Raw genomic sequence first — 22,848 nt, forward strand, 5'->3', positions numbered from 1 at the left:
TTTCACAGGAAGAGAGAGGGAAGCATTTGTGTTACTGATAGCATCCATGTTTGAAGTGCAGCATTGGACTAGTTCCAGCTATTTTTCCAGTAAAAAAAAAAAAGTTGAATTTTACTGAAAAAATGTTACTTATCTAGGTTTAAATGTCACATAAGGATTTGTTCATTAAAAACATGACTGCAACAACAACAACATACATTGCATCCTGGCAGGATAAGTTTAGTGACCCACCTTTCCTGACACTGCTGTCGTTATTCACTGAGAAGCCGTTTGTAGGAGCTATAGAAGAGCCTATAAGCTGGGATCTGAGATGGTTACACCAAGCAGTCATATAGAAAAATCTTTAGAAGTATTTGCAGTCATTTACAAGCTAGAAAGTTTCAAATTAATTAAAGGATAATTATACCTACAATGGAAAATTCAGTTTTGGGCAGAATATCTTTAGTGAAACTCATTTACAAAAGGTTACTTGCCTTATATCTGGCTGAAGTCAGGCCCCTGAAAAGAAAAAGACTAGGGACCTGATTCATTAAGGTACTTAATACCGCTTTCATACTGCCGCCCCGGCAATATCCCGGGTTTTTCAAGCCGGGTTTTTGCCGGGGCTCGGAGCGTCCCAGCTCAGAAACACCATTCATACTGCACCTCGGACCCGGGAATTTCCCGGGTTGACCCCATTCATACTGCACAAGTCTGTGCCCTGGCAATTTGTGGGAGTCATCACCAGAGCAGTTTTCATTGGCTGAAAAATGGTGATGTCATTGAAAGGTGACTGGTTTTTTGACGCATAAAGATGATGCAAAAGTGGGTGGAGATTGTTTGATCTGCTTGATCTGCACTCCACTATCTCTCCTAAACTCCTTCTCGAATCTTCCACGGGCTCCCACCGATGACATCATCCTCCAGAGACAGGCAGACAGCCAATCAGCTTGTTTTCTGTGCATACCCCTCGATAAATCCCGGGTTGAAGACCCGGGTTTTTAGACCCGGGATTTTTGACTTGTATCATTCATATTGCACCAAGACCCGGGTCGTTTGAGCTCGCCCCGGCAAAAACCCGGAATTTTGGTGCAGTATGAATGGGGTATTAATTAAGAAATTTCTTATTTAAGTCTCCTGGACAAAACCATGTTACAATGCAAGGGGTGAAAATTAGTTTTCTGTTTTTCACACAAGTTAAATACTGACTCTTTTTTCATGTAGCACACAAATAGAATCTCTTAATGCTGCTTGGATAATAGCCTGCCTAAGATCTATTGCAAACCAATATATATGGAAAAAACATGCAACTGTTAATCTGGGAGTACATGCGGCGCTGCCTCTTGCTGGCCCCAATTTCGGGTTGTGACTGCAGAACTGTCTGAGTTCAAATCAAGAAGAACAGGCTGGAGAAATGTGAGAACATGTCTGTACTGTGTAATATATACTGAGAACTGAATATGGCTGCCAGGTATTTCCTGTCAGCCAGCAGTTCCAGATTAACAAGTGGATGGCAGTGATGTCACTTCCACCAACCACACATAGCATACATCTACATCCTCCTTTTTTTTTTAGAACAAAGCAACAATCAACAGGTGTGTTGGTGCAATACAATGTGACAGGTGTTGGATGTGGGAACAGTGTGCAAGTGAAAATACACATGAACTGGCAGTACCGAAAGTTACATAAGAAAGTCCTGGAATTTAGTATTAGGCCTGGAGATTCTACCAGACCTCGTGATGAAGAAAGGGGTAGTGATGAGTCCTGTGTTGAACAGGATTGACTTGCATTGCAATAGATATTTCTTCAAAGAACCCATTTCTACATTGATAGGTGTTCTGACACCCATAGGCGGTACTCTGTGGGATGTCACCTCTTAGGGGATGGTGACTCACACACCCCTAAGATGTGACGCCTGTTGCGCTCATACAAAGCACTGTCGGACTGCACCACGTAGCTGTTGGGCCTGTTGCAGGATCCTTGCACAGTCCAGACTCTGTCACACCTGACTGGGGTCTGGATGCGGACGTCTGCCCCAGGGACAACGGTCCAGCTGATGAGAGGTTTTGTCGTGATTGGCTTTGAGCTGTAACCTAGACTTCTCCAGAGCACTCTGTACATTGGTCTCAATAGTTGGTGTAATCTTAGCTTTGGTGGTAGGAGTGATAGTGTGAGTGCGTCTGGACAGAAGGCATTGAGAAGGAGAAGGGAGCTCATCCCTTGGTGTATTTCTCAAATTAAGGCGCACCATGAATATATCTGAACCATCTCTGTAGCATTTGTATAACAGGTGCTTGCAGAACGTACTTCCCTTTCTGCTAGTCCATTTGATTGTGGATAGCACGGACTGCTAGAGACATGTGAGATGTCCCATTAATTTGTGAAGGACTGGAACTCACCACTGATGAACTGCATGGCATTGTCAGTGAGCAGCTTGCATGATATGCCATGGGTAGAGAAGTGTCTTTTCATCTTGTTAATGACTGTGGCACTCTTCAGTTTAGTCTATCTCGAACCAACTGGAATATGAGTCCACTAACAAAAGGTGCTCTTTCCCCCTCCACACAAAAAGATCTGCAACAACGATAGACCATGGGAGGTCAGGTACCTCTTGGAGACTGAGCGGTACTTTTGCATGATGGGGCCATAGAGCATTACAGGGGGCACAAGCAGAAACTACCTGCTCAATGTCAGCAGCCATAGAGGGCCAATACAAAGCATCCTTAGCTCGTCGCAAAGGGGCCTCCCGCCCGGGGTGCCCTTAATGGGTCTGCTGGGCATAAAATCCTTGGAGAGCATATGACATTACACACTGCTGACCATGCAAAAGGATGCCTTCTGAGATCATTAACTCGTCCCAAAAAGCAAAGATAGACTTGAGGTAAATTCCCTTGAAGAAGACATCCAACCATACAGGACGACATGCGACAACCATTAGCAAATGTCATCCCTGAGTGTAACATCACGTAGCTCTTCTATGTGCCAGGTGGAGAGAACATCAAACTCCATAACATCCATGTCATTGTCAGCATCAGGGACAGCTGAGTCTGGAAGGTGAGCACGTGATAAAGCGTCAGCTACGTGGAGGTCCTTCCCACGCTTTTACACCACATTGGGATGGAACCTTTGGAGCTGGAGCATGAACCGTTGGAAACGTCTGAAGAATTACACATAGGTTTGTGGAGAATAGTGCAATGGTTGGTGATCTGTTTAAACCAACACTAGGAGCCTGATTCATTAAGGATCTTAACTTGAGAAACTTCTTATTTCAGTCTCCTGGACAGAACCATGTTACAATGCAAGGGGTGCAAATTATTATTCTGTTTTGCACATAAGTTAAATACTGACTGTTTTTTCACAAATACTTGATAGCTTATTTGTACACTGAAATATAAAGTTGATATTTGTGTGCTACATGAAAAACAGTCAGTATTTAACTTATGTGCAAAACAGAATACTAATTTTCTCCCATTGCATTGTAACGTTGTTTTGTCCAGGAGACTGAAATAAGAAGTTTCTCAAGTTAAGATCCTTAATGAATCAGGCCCTAGATGTCCATATATGAACTCATGGAACATTTGACAGGCAAAGACAAGGGCAAGCAGTTCCTTTTCAATCTGAGTGTATCGTGACTCAGTGTCTGTAAGGGCTCAGGATGCATAACTGATGGGTTTGCTGTGCTGCAAACAGACAGCACCAATTCCATGCTGGGAAGCATCAGCAGAGATGACAACAGGAACATGTATATCAAAGAACTGGAGCACTGGGCTAGAAGTGATAATAACCTTGAGGCAAGCAATAGCATCAGCATGACGGTCCAACCAACACCATTCAATGTCATTGTGTAAAAGCTGGCAGAGCGGAGCTGTGACATCACTGTAGTGAGGCAGAATTTTTTAAAAGTAATTTGTCATTCCTAGAAATTGCTGCAAACCCAGCTTGTCTTTAGGGTTGGGCATTTGAAGAATGGCCTATGTCTTGGCTTGACACCCTCTGAGGTTAGAAGGTGGCCAACATATTGGACATCAGTAACTCTGAAACGACACTTGTCAGAATTTAACCGCATGTTGATTTCACCAATCCTGTGGAGGACTTTGCGGAGGAGCATGTCATGCTCCTCCATGGTACAACCCCACATGAGGATGTCATCAATGATGATTTCACAAGTGTATCCCTCAAAGAGGTGCTCCATGCTGCAGTGGAACACTTCACTGCCAGTACAGATCCCATAAGAAGGCATGAGAGAGTCATCCTTCTGGGAGCACACACTGTAGGAGGACCAGACTCATCAAGACGCATGTGATATGTGACAGGGAGTTTTCCAATAGTCTTGCAATCGAACAGATCAGCAAAGTCTCTTAACTCTGGAATATCCTGTTGCATCACGTGCAAGTCTGCTCTAAACGCTATTAACCCCAGTTTTATACTGTCCGGCAGACCAAGGAAAGGTTTGACATTATTATCCACAATATGAAACTGCAGCGAGACACCCATGGACAGAAACGTGGCCATACCCACAGTCTTAATTATCTGGCCATTAAGCAATTAGATTCACTGTGTGAGAACAGTCAATAAGTGTCTTGGGGTTTGTACACTGGAGGAGTTCACGTGACATGACATTGCATTTGGCGTCAGTGTCAATTTTAATTTTGATGGCATTATTTGTCTCCTTATCAATTATGGTGGTAAATATTTCACCATTTTCAGCCCTGAGGTCAACACTTTTACAGTGAAGACCGGTGTCAGGATTGTTTTCTGACGGTGTATCTAATGTATGGACTTAGTGCGGTGGGCTGCTGGAATGCGCACTGTAGTGTTGTCTGTCCTCAGCTTTGGGCTTGGATCTGCACCAGCGAGCAAAGTGATTTTGGCTGCCACAGGCATTACAGTGCTTATTGAAATAGAAATGGCGACCGCCGCAATTCACACAGCGTGTTTATTGCTGCTCGCATTGCCGGAGGTCACTAATATCATACTCTTTTTTCAACTTGATTGCACTTTTGCGGGACTGCTCATGTAACATGCATATGTGTATAGCAGTGCCCAGTGTCAGTGTCTTCTCCCACAGGAGATGTGTACAAGTGACATCATCATAAGTCCCACACACAATTCTGTCCCTGATAACCTCACTTGATAAATGACCATATTCATATTTCTTTGCTAATAGTTTCAATCTGACATAATATGACTGGATGATTTCAGAGGGGCTCTGCACAGCAGTGTTAAATTCATGTGTATCCATTATGACATTTTTCACTGGTAAGCATATCTCAACAATTTATTATTAGCGTGTCTGGAATTTCCTGATCCTAAACCTCTGAAAAGACAAATGTGTCAGCTTTATCTACAGATTCAGCACCAGCTAAATTGAGCAGGGTGTATGCCTGTGCCTTTTTCGATTTGTCTGAGAGTCCAGCACAGCAGTATACACGCCATTCCTACTTGAATTCGAGCCATGCGTCCGCAATGGCGTCATTAAAAACAAGTGGATCTATGCGTCGGAGACCTTGTGGCATCACAACCAACCTTCTGACACCATGTACATCTGTCTAAGTTCAAATCAAGAAGAACAGGCTGGAGAAATGTGAGAACATGTCTTTACTGTTTGGTATATACTGAGCCAGGAATTTCCTGTCAGCCAGTACTTCCTGATTAGCAGGTGGATGGCAGTGATGTCACTTCCACCAACCACACATGGCATATATCTACAGTGACGTCACCAATGACGTCAGTTACCCAATGTATGTTTCACATGTTACAGCTTGTCAAGGGAACGAAGTAAGGCCCCCCTATGCTTCATTTTTCCCGCCTCAAACCTGTCAACATAGACTGTTTGTAGACAGGCAGCATTTTGTCCACCAAAAACTTGCTGCCAGCTGGAGTGTGCGGGAGTAAGAGGAAGAGCAGAAGGCACAGTCTGGAATCTGGAATGCAGGATCTGAAGTAAATAAGCCTATTGGACCAGAGTGGAACTTTCAGTTTTTGGTAGAATTACCCTTTAATTTGAACTTGGAACATCACAAATATGCACAAGTTCCATTCATTGCAGTTTATATTATTCTATCACACAAAATAAAAAATAAATTGTGCTTCCTTTTCTGACATTAGCGCAGTAATGTGGACATCCTGCATTCTAAATGGAATGCTGTGAAGATACCGGGTGTATCTGGCCCAATGCTACCCACTTCACGCTAGCTGGCCACTCACGCGTGCCTTCCTATGCCAGAGAAGTCTACCCAGTATCTTCTAAAATTCGTATGGTCACTCAGGCAAAATGCAGTTATAAAAATACAACAGTATATTTATTGTCATACAAACAACACTAGAATATTATGTACACACAGTAAATAAATGCCAGGCAGAGTTACCACATCATCTGTCCCTTACCCCAATAAGTTAAGGAGATATAGTCACCTGCTGTCCAGACTTCACGAACCATGGATTTCTATCAGCTGCATATATAGAGACTAGTTAGAAAACGATAATTCAAAACTAGATGCACCTTCATGAATGAAATCCCACAATGAACCCCCTTCCCCCTCTGGAGTTGTTCCTTATATCACAGGTCTAATTTCCACAGTATTTCCCCTCCCTGGGCAAACCCCTGGGTCTATTCTTCTTAACCATTGGCCAGTGCAGGACTAGCGGATTTGGACAGGGCAGTGAAGATGAACTGTCCTTTCACAGAAGCCCCCTGCTGGGATGCAGACAGAATGTCTGGACTAGTCCTAAGGAGAACAATTGATGCTAAATTGGCTTCCCCTACTTCCAAGGATAAGGTAGCAGTGAGCCCCTCCTAAAATGAACCCCTTACACTACTTTGTGATGTCACAGGGTCCCCAGCTGTTCCATGCTTCCTGTAGAGGAAGGAGGGGGGAGAATGAATGGCGCTCCAGCCCTCTCACCTGTATCCTGGACACCAACTGATCTTTACCCATAACCCTCCTGGCTTCAGTTTAAGGACAATAAATAACATTACTTCAAGTCATCAATATATAATACACAATATATATATTTACATTGAATTACAATGTCCCCTTAACCACATGTAATTGGACAATGCAGCTGTAGTCTGATGAGCTGGGGAAACAAAAGAAGGGCTATAAAAAGTATTTGCTATAATTCACATATCACACTCGTTTTGTCACAAATGCCATGATCCAACCATTTCTAGCAAGTGGAACATCACAGAGTAATGATGGGATTGAGTCTAATTTTCTTGTAAGTCATGCCAAGTCTTGCACATGTACAATCGTGAGCATCTTTGCACACTCATCTTAAAGTGACTTTAAAGGTGAAAACCATCATGTCTGGGATATACATGTTTACTGAATCGAGGGTATTTGAAGGCCACTCCCCCGGGGCTACTTAACTAAGGCCAGTGGAACCGTTCAGTTTAATCAGCAACTTGATGGATTCACTGCACTCGAATCCTCACCTCCTAGAAGTTCGACAATAGTGTCGGGTGGGTTTTGAACCGTTGAGACTACCATGGCCATCGATCCAGCCAGTGAATCCATTTTAACCAGCCAAGTAATTTAACAGGGTGGGGCAAGGATGACTGCATATGTCCCCCCATATCAATTATTCTTATCTGTTGGCCATGAGCATACCTGTAAATCAATTACCATTATGACAATTTTCGTCTGGATGGACAAATAAACAACATACACCAGCAAATAGTCACTGGGAAAGGAGAGGATAGGGATGGAGATGGGGAATTGCGGTATCCAATATGCTGGAAGAAAACTTATAAAACATCAAAGCCACATAGCTAATCATGCCATTGTCCGAGGAAAAATCCCTTCATGCCCTCACTAAAAGTGACAAGCAGCAAAGCCTTGGATTACCGAGGCTAGGGTCCGGACAATCACATTAAAGAATGCATGATATATGTACAGGAGGGAATTGGGCTACCATCCCCTACATGCTTGAACACTGCGACGGGAAACCTGTCGAAAGCCGTGGATGTGCCATAGTGTTTTGAATCACAGCCGCTAATGACGATGAACCATGTAAATTACGCCAAATCGAAATTTAGGCAATGTGCTACTTTCCCCTGAAATAAACCTGTGCTTGCCCCGTGCAGACCGCTTGCTACCCACTGTACAGATGGCTGCCTGACCTATGGTCAGAGCAGCAGGAGAAGGGATGTAATCACAACATTCCTACAAACCTGGTGTGTCAGGAAACTCCAAGTATTACCCACAATATGTTTGCATCCGATTAGCATGTGCCTAGTGAGCGACCTGCGCTAATCAATTTGCATCTGCTGTGGAGCCTTGAAGCAATCGGACTCCCCCTCCCTTAACTGTATTATATCCACAATGGTAGACCCCAAAGCCGCAGCGGTAGCTGCCCCAATCCTATTTGAATGATGCTGAGTTTCTTCGAGCCAGGCCAATACAATTCCTAGATGCGCAAAGGTATCTCCCTCTTGCAGGTTACTTAAAGAAGAAAATCTAATGTGTATCACCCCTACTATCCAAGGGCTATATAAGTAGACAGTGGCTGTAGGTGATCCCCAGATTGTAACATTGCCTTAGCACAAAGTTGGACAGGCCTGTCAAAATGGCCACTGAGCTCCATTTTTTTTCTATTTATACTTTTCTGTGTGTATTGTAAAATGTTTATCTGATCACAGGCTGGGCTGAGATATCTCCACATATTATGCCAGGATGGCGTCTCAGATAATTTCTGCACTTGTGCAAAGAATGTATATTTCTTATCAGTAGTGTACCATAGAGAGTCTGATAATCATGTTCATACCCTTAAGTAAGTAGATTCTAAGACCCTTTGTTTTCTGACTATAAAAGCTGGAATGCAACCAGAGAGGCCCTTAACTCATGACTAGACCTTGACACAGAAAGGTGCCTCTGTTTTTCCAGCTTTCGTGTGAAAGAAAAGAGGCCCTGGAAATTGACTGTTACTTGAACATATTGGAAGCTAAGTAGTTGATTTACTTTCACTTTTATTTTATGTTTATTGTAAAAATAAAGTTAAATTTCACAATAATTCTTACATTCATGAGTCATTAACTCTTCGAAACCGAAAGAACCTCATCAAACCTGGAACACAAAGCAAAATAGAAGACGTGTCCATGTGGCGCACAAAAGACAGTGTTTCAGCAAGAGAATAGAAATGGTGCAAAGTGTAGTCTGTAAAAGATTAGACTCTGAAATACTCCCCTTGTTGCTACCCTCTAAACTATTGTCATAATATGCTATGATTAGAAGGTAGTGTAGGAAGCAAGCTGAATATAATGTTAACTAAATCTATTGAAAGCTCCAGGCCTTCCGCTCAGCAAGACATGGACGCCTTGTATCCCCATGAAGCCAGTGTTACATATAAAATTTTATCAAGTGTCATGTGCAGTGAGTGAAGCCATAAATGTGGACATGACCGCGCTGTTAAAGCTATATTTAAATATTACGGCATAATAAGCCCTCAAACTAGAAATGAGTATCGGGGACTTATAGCTGAGATAAGACCGTATTCCTGAACAACGAGCTGACATAACCAACTCAGAATCGCTAAGCCATTGGGACAGTGAGACCTTAAATTGGGTGACACAAATTTAGCGAAAAGTAGAAGCTGGTAAGGTAGACTAGGCCAACAGGGAAATAGCAATTAGAGAGCCCAAAAAGGGAGCTGAATATGGCACTCCCTGGTTTCTAGAGCAGGGAAACTGACTGTGCAATTAATATAGTGAAAGAGAGCGTCCCAGAAGCTGAGCAGTAAGCTGTTTGCGCTATGGAACAGAGTAGGTGACCAGGCGACCGAGAAGAGATCAACATACCAGGTCCTGGGTAAGTGTAGGGGAAGAGGTGACAAACCCAACCGGGTAGACGGCACTGGGCATGCCGCCGTCCGTGATCAGAAAACATCAACTGGCGTTGGGACTAGCAAGACATGGTATTAAAGATGGCTCTCTGGGAGAAAAGGGGGCTGTCAGGCGGGAAAGAACTAGGTAGGGAGACATGTTTGGGCAGCGGTGGGTTGAGGTGCGATGTAGGTGGTGTCGGCAGGAGTAACACAATAGTGGGGTGGAGGGGGGATATAAGGCAGAATGAAAAACTACCTGCGTCTGCTGAAATGGTTGTGAGAGGGGGTGGGCGTTGCATAAAAAAACGGACAGTATTTAACTTGTGTGCAAAATAGAAAACTAGTTTGCACCCCTTGCATTGCAACATGGTTTTGTCCAGGAGACTATTTACTCAGCTTTTAATTAGCTTCCCTTAATGACTCAGGCCCAAAGTTATTAAATACAAGCATCTGGATTATTTATGTTAGCGCTCAAATGCAAAGCTGAAAAATCTGGCCTGCTGTGCAAATAATATTTTATGACACAAAGTGATTATTTTTGTATATTACAATGTTTTTGGAAACCATATGGATCTGTGTTTCAAGATAAAGGCAACTATGCAGGGAACGCTCCTCCAATTAGCAGTGGGCATTCATTTTCAACCATTGCATTGGATATCTCCTACTAAACAGAGGCCCATTTGTTTCTGAAAATGCCTGGCATAGGTCACAGTTATATGTAAATACTGGTACTTTCACTATAGAAAAATGACGGGGACCCTCACTTAGGAAAGTAATATCATGTGTAGTAATTTGTTATCCACCTACTTCATATAACGGCAATACAAAGCATCTCCCAGAACAGAATCTGCCCAAACTCGTTGAACTATGCTCCAAATCCCTCACACCATGCTCACTTCATCTCTTGTCAAGGTCATACTTAAATCACTAAGTTTGAATGGGACAGTTCTGGGGACCATTACTACCTGGGCTGGGGTTTACTGACCATAACAACTGTGTTATAATATATTATGTCATTGATCAGTTATACCATACATGCCTACTTTCCCAGAATGTCTGGGAGGCTCCTGAATTTCGGGCGTTCCTCCTGAAATTCTAAAAGAGCAGGCATCCTTCCAGATCCCGGATGGAGGCTGAGCATAATGATGAAAGGCGTGTGAGGGGCTATGGTGACGAGATTACATCAACACATCCTCTCCCACCTCCCACTCCTGCCACCTAACATCCCTTTGAAAGCGAAAAGCTGACAAGTATGACTTGTACTGCTATTGTCTAGTGACAAACAAATATGCAGTGTATACAGGATATGTAAGTCATTTTAGATAGAAAAGAAGAAGATTCAAGTGATAAACCAATTTCTTCTGAAATTCTGAGTACATATCCTACAGTATGCGGAGTAACATGATAATATTACTACTTAAAATAAGTAGTGTTTAACCAAAGTGTATCTTACCAGTCTGCAAAGCAGTGACGTTTCCGCTTCTTGTGTGTAGTATATATATGACTTTCATGCCTCCTAAATTTTACCTTTAACCGCAAAAGTAATGGAATGAGATTTTTTGTGTTTAATTGACAAAGCATAAAATCTCCATTATCCTTCTCTAATGGGTGTAAATCAGACCACATATACATCAATATTTCCTGTTTCCAGATGAGAAAAGACCTTTCTGTACAGTCAGGTCATTATGCAATTGAGACACACAGATTAGGATCCAAATGTTCTTAATTGTTTTTTTAATCAAGTTGTTCTTCAAAAGACCTTTATAGAGCCTGTGTAATGTAGGATGGTAGAAGCATGGGACACACATATTGGTATTTGCAAGAATACACTAATAAAATACAAAAAAAACAAAACCAAAACACACACATGCACAAAAAAGGGGAGACTAGATGACATTGTTACAAGAGAGTAGAGACGATATAGTATATATAGTATATATATATAAATTTATATATATATATATATAGTATAGACTAGCGCAATTAAATAGTGACAGTGTGGCACTCGAGCTTGCACTTACCTGAAAGAGTTAACATGCTTTTAAGACCCGACTAATGATGGGGAGGGGAGGTTCCTGTGTTCTTTTATAGTAGGTCCCATTTCCTGGTTGAGTCATTCTGCTTGCAAGATCCCACCCACCCACGCCAGGTATTTAGTCATTAGATGAGGCTGGTGGCTTTTATTAAATCATTTATATTTCTTAAGTAAGGTACAGTGGGGAGAAAGGCACTGCGATCAGCGGCTTATATATACGGCATTATCGTGAATGGCCGCAGGTATCTGTCCCCTTTTGATGCAACGGTAACTCTTGTCCCTTCAGTGGAGAGGGGCCTCGCCCGGCTCAGTGAGGGAGGGTGAGTGAGTAGTGAGGGAGTGCAGATTACTCTGACACCAGGTTAGGGCTGGCCAAGCAGTTGGGGTTATGAGAAGAGTGAGTGGACTTAAGGTGGTACGCCATGTCCACGCTTGGTTTATGGATCAGCTGGAGCGGATCCGCAGTGCTCTTTCTCCGCCACCAAAAAATTAGCTATAATAAAATACTTTAGTTTGCCACTTTTCTCAGGTCTCTGTGTCTTTATTTTATATAAGTTGGTAATTTATGTAAGGTATGGGAAAGGTGATGAAGGACATACACGGTGAACTATTTATAGATTATCGGACCGTATATTTGATCATATTGCATCTACTGTCACACAATCATCCGGGTTTATTCAATTTGATTATATACCCTACAAATATCAGATTGTAATATTATGTGACCAAACTAAAACTATACTAAACTGCCATTACCATTATGTAATCTAAAAATCTCATTGGGTCAATATATTACATGAGATTATTCACAGCACTTCAAAACTAACTGCCTACAGTAGATGATATTTAATGCTCTTGCATGTAAAGCATGAAATCAATATCAAACGTGTCAGACCTTTCTCCACATTTGATGTGACCTTGCAACTCAAAAATTCAAGTGAAAAACAATTAGGCCACGTTTAGGATAAGTGAAAATGCTAGATACCCTTTCATAATGGGGCTGTAGCTATGTTTAAAATGAACTTTACCTCACATTAAAAATTATGTTCAAAGGTAATTAGCATACACCTGCCACCAATGGAAGTGATTGTGCTTAACCACAAATAAAGTTCAGGGGGTAAATGTATCAAGCTGAGAGTTTTCTGGCGGGTTTGAAAAGTGGAGATGTTGCCTATAGCAACCAATCAGATTCTAGCTATCATTTTGTAGATGACAGAAATGATAGCTAGAAACTGATCGGTTTTTCAAACCCCTCGGAAAACTTTCAGCTTGATACATTTACCCCCAGATGTCTCTGTAGGATTTCCTTGCAATTTTTTCCTACCAGATCTCATAGTTGATGGAAACAATCAGGATATGGGTATAAAACAATTTCCAATGTACCATGGAACACTAGGAAAAGTGATCAATAACAGAAGAAAATGTGTTACGACAGGGATGTTACGAAGGTCATGACGTCCCTCCAAAGTTGATGACAAGGAGAAAAGTCATCAGAGATCCTACCAAGTGTCCTACAGCAACATTAAAGGAAATCCTATCAGGAGCTGGTCAATCCCTGCAAGTGACAACAATCTCTGGTATTCTGCACTTCTCTGAGCTACGGGGAAGAGTGGAAAGATGGAAACAATTTATCACCAAAAAGAACACCAAGCCCATCTAAATTGTATAAAAAAACAAACAACCTAAAGAGGTCTGTGCACATGAGATCCCCTCACAATTTGGTGCTTCAACAATGTATTAATTTAGGGATATGCTTTTCATTTTCACTTCTTTCCCTAAAGATAGTCTGTTTGAATTTTGCTGGTTGCAAGGTCACATGAAAGGTCTGACATGATTTACATTGATTAGGATTTTAGGATATGCTTCACCAAGACCTGCAATTTCAATATGGAGATGTAGGCTTTTTATATCTGCTGTGAATATAATATAAACCATTTAGTATAACAATAGAGCTGAATAATAAGGTGATAAATAAAATTAGATGCAGATAATTTACAACAAATATAACAAATATGTGTTGTATATATGGTATGGCCAAGTGAGATTATCATGCAAGATATAAATGAAATTTTTCGCTTCTCAAGATTATCATATCTAAGTGGAATCCTCCATCGCTTTCAGGAGAACATTTTCTGCATCTTCAGTAATTTGTTTCAGAGATTCACCAAGCATTACATATGACACAAAAAAAGAGAAACTTTCTTTTAACAGTTCTCCAAAGATTGGGATGCAGCTAACGCATTTTTTAGTTAATGAGCAAGCTTTTGAAACACTGTTAGTAAGCAGTGTCTTGATAAACCCTTGGTTTATTTCTGTGAAAACAAATGGAGATTTAGTGACAGATTTCAATTCCCCGACATCTTTACCAAATGTGTTTGCTGTTCTGATGAGGGACCTATCATCCAACCCAAATATATGTAATTGCCTCTCAATGGCTACTTGCAAGAGTTTGTTACCCTTTGTGTTGTTGTCTGGGTCAGTGTCATCTGAATATGCACTGAATAAATAGGCCCACTTCCAGTTCAGTTTACTCAGTGTTTTTCTCTTCTTCTGTAGAACCTGTGAGGTAATATTAGGCATAGAGAGAAGTAAGATATGTCTCTTGTGACTTGGAAGTTCTTCTTCTAAGGTATTTTGCATTTTGTTGAAGTCATACTTGTACAGATCCATGAGGGAGAGGACAAAAACATGTGGCTCTCCTACTCCTCCATCACAGAGACTTTTGGTGCAATTTTCCCGGATCTTGTCCAATATGTCCTCTTCAATGAATGACTTCTTTCTACGTCTTCTAGAAGATTCCAGGTCTACATCCACTTTTGAACGTATAAAATAAAACTTCTTGTTCATGGAATGGATGGCTCGAGCTAGGTGGATGTGATTCTCTTTAAAACGCTCTGATGCAATTATAATAAAAAAGTCATACTGACTAATATTTACTTTTTCCAGATAATCAGCTGCTTTAAAATTGGGAGTTCCTATTCCAGGAAGGTCCCAAAACTTCACATTTTTAAACACCAAGTGTGAAAAAGGTGTCGGCTCCATTGTGGTTTCCACCACTCCTGTTTCTGCAGCACCTTCCTCTTCGTCAGTAATCAGACCACGGATGACATTGATAAAAGTGGACTTTCCAGATCCAGATTCACCGGTAACAGCAACATTTAATGAAACATTTTCGATATCTGCAATAATGCGTTTAACTGTTTCAATTGCTTCCGTAAGATTCTTATTCTCTACAGCAGTTTTAATCTCTTGTAGAACTTCTTCAGAAGAAATATCTGGAATTTTTCCATCATCCATGTCTTAGTTGGTTTGTTGAAATGTACTAAACAAGATAAAAACAAAATTTGAATTATAATAATAACACAAATTAAATCTCTCTCTCTCTATCTCTCTAAAAATATATACGATTTCTAAGACACTGCATGGATGACGTGACAGCAACTCCTTGCACAATTTATATTTTCCTTGATTTATTTCATGCAACTTTATTACATGAAATTAATTTGGACAAATAGTTGTTACATTTATTACATGTTTTGGGCACGTTAAGGAATACTTTTTGTTCATTAGTGAGAATAAATTTCAAATAAATCCGTCATGGTTCCATGTTGTTACATAGCAAAATGTGAAAAAGTCCAACAGGGGTGAGTACCTTTTATAGCGTGGAAAAGCACAGTGCAAAATCCACTTTTTTTATATAATGGGCCTGATTCTCCTGGGGGTGTGATCATTAGGTCCCACCCCTCAGCCAAACATTACCATTTTCAGCCTATTACAGCAGGAAGCAGGGCACGATGACGCGACTTTGCTGTTGCTAAACCCTCCCTCCATCCACTTCACGAGAGTTCGCAACTATGCTGTAAGTCCCATATTTTGTGTAAAATTGCTCTGCACATGCTCATAAATATTCATCTTCGAATACAAAGGACACTTTCGACTGCCTACGATTTGAAGGGCAGAACATGGGAGGGAGGGGGCATATGCATTTAGGCAATTTACAGTGCCCAAGTCGCGTGTGTACGCACATTCGTCTGAATCAAGCTCTGGGCATCTCTCAGGTACGTATTTTTTAGCTATACCGCTTGCACTAGCTTCAGGTCAGGAGTAAGTGCTGAGTGATAGTGATGACTGTGTCGTATACATGCCAGAATATGTGGTTACAATAAAAAGCAACTGTAAAAATGCCTATTATGTACAGTAGGCATTAATAACATCCTGATAAATGTTTTTCATATAAGGGAAAAAAAAATTCAATGTATTTTTGCTAATGATTATTTTATTGACAGGTGTTAATGTATGTAATTATTTTTTAAAAAAAATCTGTGCATTCTGTTGGGACTTTGTATTGCACATATGCATTGTGTGTATCCTGTAGTGTGTTGTGTCTGTTTGCATATGACAACAGGCCCAATGTGCCTAGATTTGCACAACTGCCTCCTGTTTTCCACCAAAGCAACAGACCAAGATGGCTGCATTTTTAGGACTGCAGGAGTATGGAGTAAGTACACTAGTGCACCTATTTTGTGGACCCATACAAAACAGAATTTCATTTTATAGATTGTGATCATTTAACTTAGAACAATGGGTGGAGAATGTGCATTTTATGTGCTTACTGCTTTCCAGAGTGGTTGCATAGCCATTACTTATAATGGGTTGCACTTTGCATCTTACATTTCCACTTCTGCGGAGAGGTACATTTTTAGGTGCACTCTGAGAAATATAATAAAAAGCTTCACATGCACAAAAGTGCCACATATAATAAAAGCAATGCTGATTACCCCTATTCTGATTACTATAAAACATCAGTAAAGCTAAAGCCAGCAGACATTTAGGAGAAAAACAATGGGGTTAGCAGGAGAGAGGAGAGCAAGAGTGACTGCTCCGTCCAAGCAGCACAAACCCTGTCCTGACATAATGCACACATGAGCTCATTCTCCTACATAACAATTAGTTTTCGGTACAATATATATTTATCAAGAGGCTATTTTAGTGTTGCTAAATCCACCTATACTTCATTATTATAAACAATAAATCTGAAATAATAAAAATAAATAATGCAACAAAAAACAAACTTCACTTAATATTGCATTTTATTTTATATGTTCCTTCTCCCTATAGCACTTTTTTTCTGTACATACCTGTCTGATTATAATGGGATTTATCAAAATGCAAAAAGCCTGTTTGCTTTAAAAATCTGATGTTTTTACTAGCAAAGGGATTGTTTTTGCTGGTAAATTGTACGCAACCATGTGTATGAACAAACTCATTGCTAAATAATGGAATTGAACTTATCTGTCCGAACAATGTCTTTTAAATGGTGAATATTGTCACTGCCCAATGCCCACACTGCTAAACAAATACCTTTTCCCTGTATTTTAATAATAAATTGAGAAGTAAAAATGTTTACATATATCTATGTATTGTTTGGTCTAAAATGTTAACATATATTTAAATGCTAAGTACATTTACAGCATGTTCAATAAAAATCAAACAAAAAAAAATAATATGTTCAGAAAATGTGATAAAGAAATGTCGCCAGGTCATATTTTCTTATTTTCTAATTAGTTATTATGAGAATCTGATTTTAAAAAAAATCCTAAACCACCCTCATACCTTGTGTACTTCATTTACCTCTGGCATTGTATTACTGTTCTGTGTTTCGCTGAATCTATAATCCAGAATAAGGCTGGATTGATGATGGTCAATGTATTTTGTTGTGTGGTTCGGCTACCACTGGGAACACTAAAGGCCAAATTTTGCTGGCGAAATGTCCAAAAATTTGAGTTGAAAAACAGTTTTAAATATTTTGCTGATCTCTGATAGATACATATTACATAGCTGAAAAAAAGTCTCAAGTTTTTCAAATCCAATCTATTCTTACTGTATGTGGGCTAGTTCTGTTGATCCAGAAGAAGGCACTACATATCCGCAGCTAGGCAGCTGCCAATATCTCCTCACAGTGGAGTGAAAAATTCCTTTGTGACCCCATAAATGGCAATCAGATCAATTTCCTGGATTAGCCACCCCAATAATGCAATCTAATAATTATAGCTGTAGATATAATTTATTGCAAAAAGGTATTACATCTACATTTAAATCCTTGTAATGAATTAACCATCAACATTTTCCTTGATAGAGAGTTCCAAATCTTGATTTCCCGGAAGTTTATTTTTTTTACCTTATTAACTGATAATTGTATATAATCGAAATACATCCTATACAGCATAGACTAACTGTGAACCCACATGTTTAATTTCCCTGACAATGAATGTTACATCTTTCTTTTTACACTCTCCTATTTTGGAATAAAAGTATACTTTTAAATAAAAAAAACGTGTTTTTAAAATTATATCTGTTGAACACATTTAATAATTTACCAAACACATAGCCATAGATTAAACCAGTGATGGAAAGTAGCAGAATACTTAGGCATATAAGCATGTATATATATTGTGGTCCTAACAATTACTCTCTCTGCATTCTGGAGCTGTTGCCGTCACTACTGGAAGGATGTCATACAAACATTGATTGATCTGTATTATTTGGATGTAACGCCCAATCAGCAGCGAGTGGGTTATGTAGGTGAGAATGACAGGTTCCAGGGTTGGTGTTTAACAGGTATTAATAAAATTATGAAAACAATTGTGTGTACATGAGATATCAAATAATATATATATTAATATTACTTGTCACAGTTTCTATAGTTTTCTATAAAGAACAACTGATTTTCAACATTATTTTTACATTTGAATTTATATGTTGCATAATTGGCACAGATATTAGACCTGGTTCATTAAGGAAAGTAAAGCCAAGCAATGAGTAAATTTGCACCCTGGCAAAACCTTGCTGCATTAGAGGGGGAGATACATTTAAAATGTGGGGACAGATTTATAGTTGGGGTAGGGCATGTCCTAGATCAGCTTTCAATTTCAGTGTAAAGAATAAAGCTATCAAGTATTTATGCGCTACATGAAAAAGCTGCCAGTATTTTCCTTATGTGCAAAATAAACTAATTTGCACCCCTTGCATTGCAAATGTACTTCTTTTATTTGCTTTGTGTGTCTTAATGAAGCAGTCACATTTGTGTGATTTTATTGTTTATGTTTTATATTGGGATATATTAATATTCAACATTTATTATTTTATTTATCTATTTTATTTTAAGTTATTGGTATGCCACATACATAACATTTCTGTCATTAACTTAGTAATACCTATTAACCACCAAACTACAATTCCCACCTCATGCTCCTTAAATTCTTACTATTAGTAATGTATTCTTGTGGTCTATAACTTTCATGACTAAGGTGACATGCAGACTAAGCTATATGTTGAATTCCACACATAACAGCACACTCAGAACAAAAAACAAACCTGTTTATATGCTGCTAAATAAATATTCAGATTAAATAATATACATGCTGCAGTTTGTCTAGTCTCTCTTTTGAACAGTATCGCTATAACAGATGCATATCAGGCAAATAAGAAAATTTAAAATGTAAATAAATAAGTATAATACCCAGGAACAAATATATTCACCTTTCCGTAATGATCTGTTGTACTTCTGATGTTTTCGTTATGCACCGAGCTAAGTTTTGTTTCAGATGAAAGGAAATGGGGAGTGAATTTTCAAATTGCAAACAAGGAAATTCCGCACTGTGAACACTCTACAGAAAACTAACCCCTTCAGCATCTGCTGCCTGATTACATTCTGCAGTCTATGAATTGTGTGAACATTTATTTTCAAGATCGAAAAATTTAATTATACTGTATCTTGCAATAATTATTATTTTCTATTCTTTCTTGAAAAAAGCATCAGTTTATTGGTACAACATACTCCATTGTGTGATTTCTGATATTTGCTAACCATATCTCCCAACTATCTCGATTAAGGAATGACAGTGTCAGGTCATGTTAGTATTCCTCAACCTCTGTCAGCTGGTTGAATAACAATACCTGTGCTTTTTTTAATACTTTACTTGCTTTGGTTAAATTCCGATGTGGGGTTGGATAGTTTTTTAATCATCTGTTCTAGTTCTGTGCCTGGGGATACCATTTTAATTTTGAAAGTATGTTCATTTCTAAGTAGGCTTAATTTGTGTGTGTTGAGTGTTCTGCTACTAAGGTTAAAGATACCCAATTTATTTTTGCTATGTCTAATTTCTTCTCGAGTTTTTTCTTTTTGCCTGCCTTTGTTTCCCCTCGGCATCCTGATGTTCTTTTTTATTATTACTGCTAGAATGTGGTGTTCTAATCCTATTCTATCTGCCGGTAATATGTCCAGATCTAACAAAATTAATTTATGATCAGTTATCTGTGGATGGTGGTTTTGCTTGGAACTGTATTATGTGTGCATGCTATAGTGGTGTCAATGGGATGTTGGCTTTTATGGATGGTCTCTTTGTGTTGATTGCCTTTTTGTTGTGGTTTTGGGGATTGTTGTTTGTGGGTAGATCGTGGTGGACTTGCTGTCTTGGTGATGTGTTTATGTGCAATGATGCCCGAGCTCAGGTAGATATTGTTGTTAGAAGTGAATGTTTTGTTTCAATGAAACTGAGGTTTGACTGTATGATGATGAAATATTGACACAGAAAAGGAATAATAACAGACTTAGAGGTATAATGATTAAAGAGCTAAATTGTTTACTTAGAGTCAATTGCAGGTTTTCAAACAGGAACAATCATCAAGATTCAGTGCAGGAATTCCCAACAGATACACTTAAAAAGTTCCAAGACCTTTAGAGGAAGAGTATCTAGGGCTTTTTATCTAGACCATTGGAAAGATTTCAAACTACTCCTGTACAGTCCGGCTTTTATTCTTATAATCAGAGGCCATAAGCAAAGATATTCGGTGAGAATATTATTCTATCCAAACATACAATATGTGATCACTATATATGACAGTAGATGACAGCAGTGTTACACCTTGGTACATAGTAAACGTAATAAGCAAGATTCTCAGATCCCAAACTCTCAAATTTTATCCCCCAAATAAGACAATACATTATCACATGTGATTCCCCCAATCAGATATTAGGTCTTACCGCATTCATCCTTCAATGTAAGGTTTTATTATAGTTGATTCTTATAGCACCAACCTCATTATGCAGCGCTGTACAAAGCATGCAGTACGTAATAATTTACCATAAAACATGTAGCAAAGCATGATCCATGGACTAAATCTGAAATGTTTTCAATTATGTCTGATTTCCCTGATCCTAGAAAAGATTTGGCCAAATGTCAGAAGTTTATTAGATATTTTGGTAATGTGTATGAGCCAACTAATAACGATTGGCGAGTGGTGTTGAAGGACTGTCTTCCCCTAAATACTGATATACAAACGTTTATTAAGGATTGTTTGTTGGAGGAGGATAGATCCTCAACAGAGGAGGATAACCATGAAAATATTAAACGCATAATCTCTCAGATGGCCTTATACTTTGCTGTGGTAGTGGACTGGAGTAAAATTTTTATTATCAAACAAAAGGATAGTGAAAATGCAGCAGACTATTTTTCCAGAGCTTTGATAGTGATGGCCAAATACACTGGGGTATTAGACATAAAGGATGATGTACACTACAGGGAGGTTGCTGTTGTAGTATTAATGGATGGTCTCAGGGAGGATCTAAAGACCAGGGTACAAACCTCTTTTCCTAATTGGAGAGGTCTCACGGTAAATGAAATCTCAGAGTCTGACAAGGAACATGATGAAAACATATGTAAAAGGGAAAAGGCGCAGAGTGATAGGATAATGATGGTGAGATTGAACTGGCCTATGACCTGCATTACACTGGACCCTTCTGAAGCCTGTACCTATAGAAGCAAGCCACATCATCTGTATTGTTTTCTCTGTAACACTGAGTGTATATAATACAGCTTTGCTGAGACCAGCTGCAGTCATCTCTGACCACAGTCTTATGGACTGAAGTACTGTAGCTGGTACCAGCCAAGCGGAGCGGGCGCGGTGGTATGTATGTATCTTTGGCATCGGCTGTACTGTATTATAATTATTTACTGAACTGCTAAAACTTTTGCTTCTGTTAAATAAATTGTTTGTGCTTTGGAAACACAAGAAATCACTTAGACAATGCTTATTGGAAAACGATAAAATTACTTTAATAACATTTTTTGCCAATGGAGAGGCAGAGAAGAAGCAATATCTGTGGACTGGTCAACAGCTATTTGTTTTGTAACAAAAGCAAAAATGTTAAAATCTGGGTATTCTAGTGCCACACCTGTTGATTAATTTAGCTGTGATTTGGGTGTGGTCCAAAAAAGTTGCTATTTGCCTGTGTAGGATTCTAATGCACATGCTTGTTTTGCAAAGAAAGCAAAAGTTTTAAAAACTGCTGTTTGTTGTAGTGTCACAGCTAATGATTCACTAAGTTGTGAGTTGGGTGTAGTCCAAAAATAAAACCATGTGCAAGAAAAGTTTTGATTGTCTGCCTGTACAAAGTGCTGGATGTATGTAAAGATCACCCTTGTTGGTTTAAAGGCTTCAACAAAACAAAGAGTAACTGTTGCCAGTTCAAATTGTCTTTACCACAGCAAAAAATGGGCAGGAAACAGAATAAAGGGTGACAAAAAGAAAGTTTGCAAACAGGTATGTCTGAAGTTCAGTCCCAGCAGGAAGATTTGGAAACCATGCACTGGAGTTTTCAAGTAGGAGATAAAATTGAAGAACCTCTTGCAATCCCTGAAAACCTGTTATTACCTGGAGCAGATTATGTGGCCAGGGAAGCGTTTGATTGCATTGAGAAAACTTATAGAGAAGAAAACTCCTGGCTTGAAAAAGAGGTGTGGAATTTAAAGCAACAGTTTTATGAATTGCAAAACTTGTATGAGGAAAGAGGAAAAGAAGTGGAAGCTCTTAAAGAAACTACTAAAGAGATTGCAGCAGAGAAAGACAAAAAAATTGCTGTGTTGAAACAAAAACTTGCCATCGTTCAGCAAGAAATGCACACCTTAAAAAAATTGGTAAAGGAACTTCTAGAGTTAGAGAGTCTTATT

The 22,848-nt window shown here is 39.4% G+C and overlaps 1 protein-coding gene across 2 annotated transcripts; it reads right to left on the minus strand.

Moving 5' to 3' along the window:
• Positions 1-11,521: 11,521 nt before the first annotated feature.
• Positions 11,522-19,464, minus strand: LOC142106761 (interferon-inducible GTPase 5-like). 2 transcript variants are annotated; one of them, XR_012679781.1, is made up of 3 exons: positions 19,379-19,464; positions 12,441-15,161; positions 11,522-11,690 (listed from the first exon to the last, which is right to left on the minus strand). XR_012679781.1 is itself a non-coding variant. In XM_075189762.1 (2 exons), exon 2 carries the CDS (start codon positions 15,134-15,136, stop codon positions 13,934-13,936), a length of 1,203 nt encoding a protein of 400 aa, XP_075045863.1. In that variant the 5' UTR covers positions 15,137-15,161; positions 19,379-19,464; the 3' UTR covers positions 11,522-13,933. The 2 variants fall into 2 exon arrangements, 1 of the variants encoding a protein (XP_075045863.1); XM_075189762.1 differs by having other exon boundaries at positions 11,522-15,161.
• Positions 19,465-22,848: the final 3,384 nt, after the last annotated feature.

Source organism: Mixophyes fleayi, chromosome 11, assembly GCF_038048845.1.
Source record: "Mixophyes fleayi isolate aMixFle1 chromosome 11, aMixFle1.hap1, whole genome shotgun sequence".
NCBI classification, from domain to species: Eukaryota; Metazoa; Chordata; class Amphibia; order Anura; family Limnodynastidae; genus Mixophyes; species Mixophyes fleayi.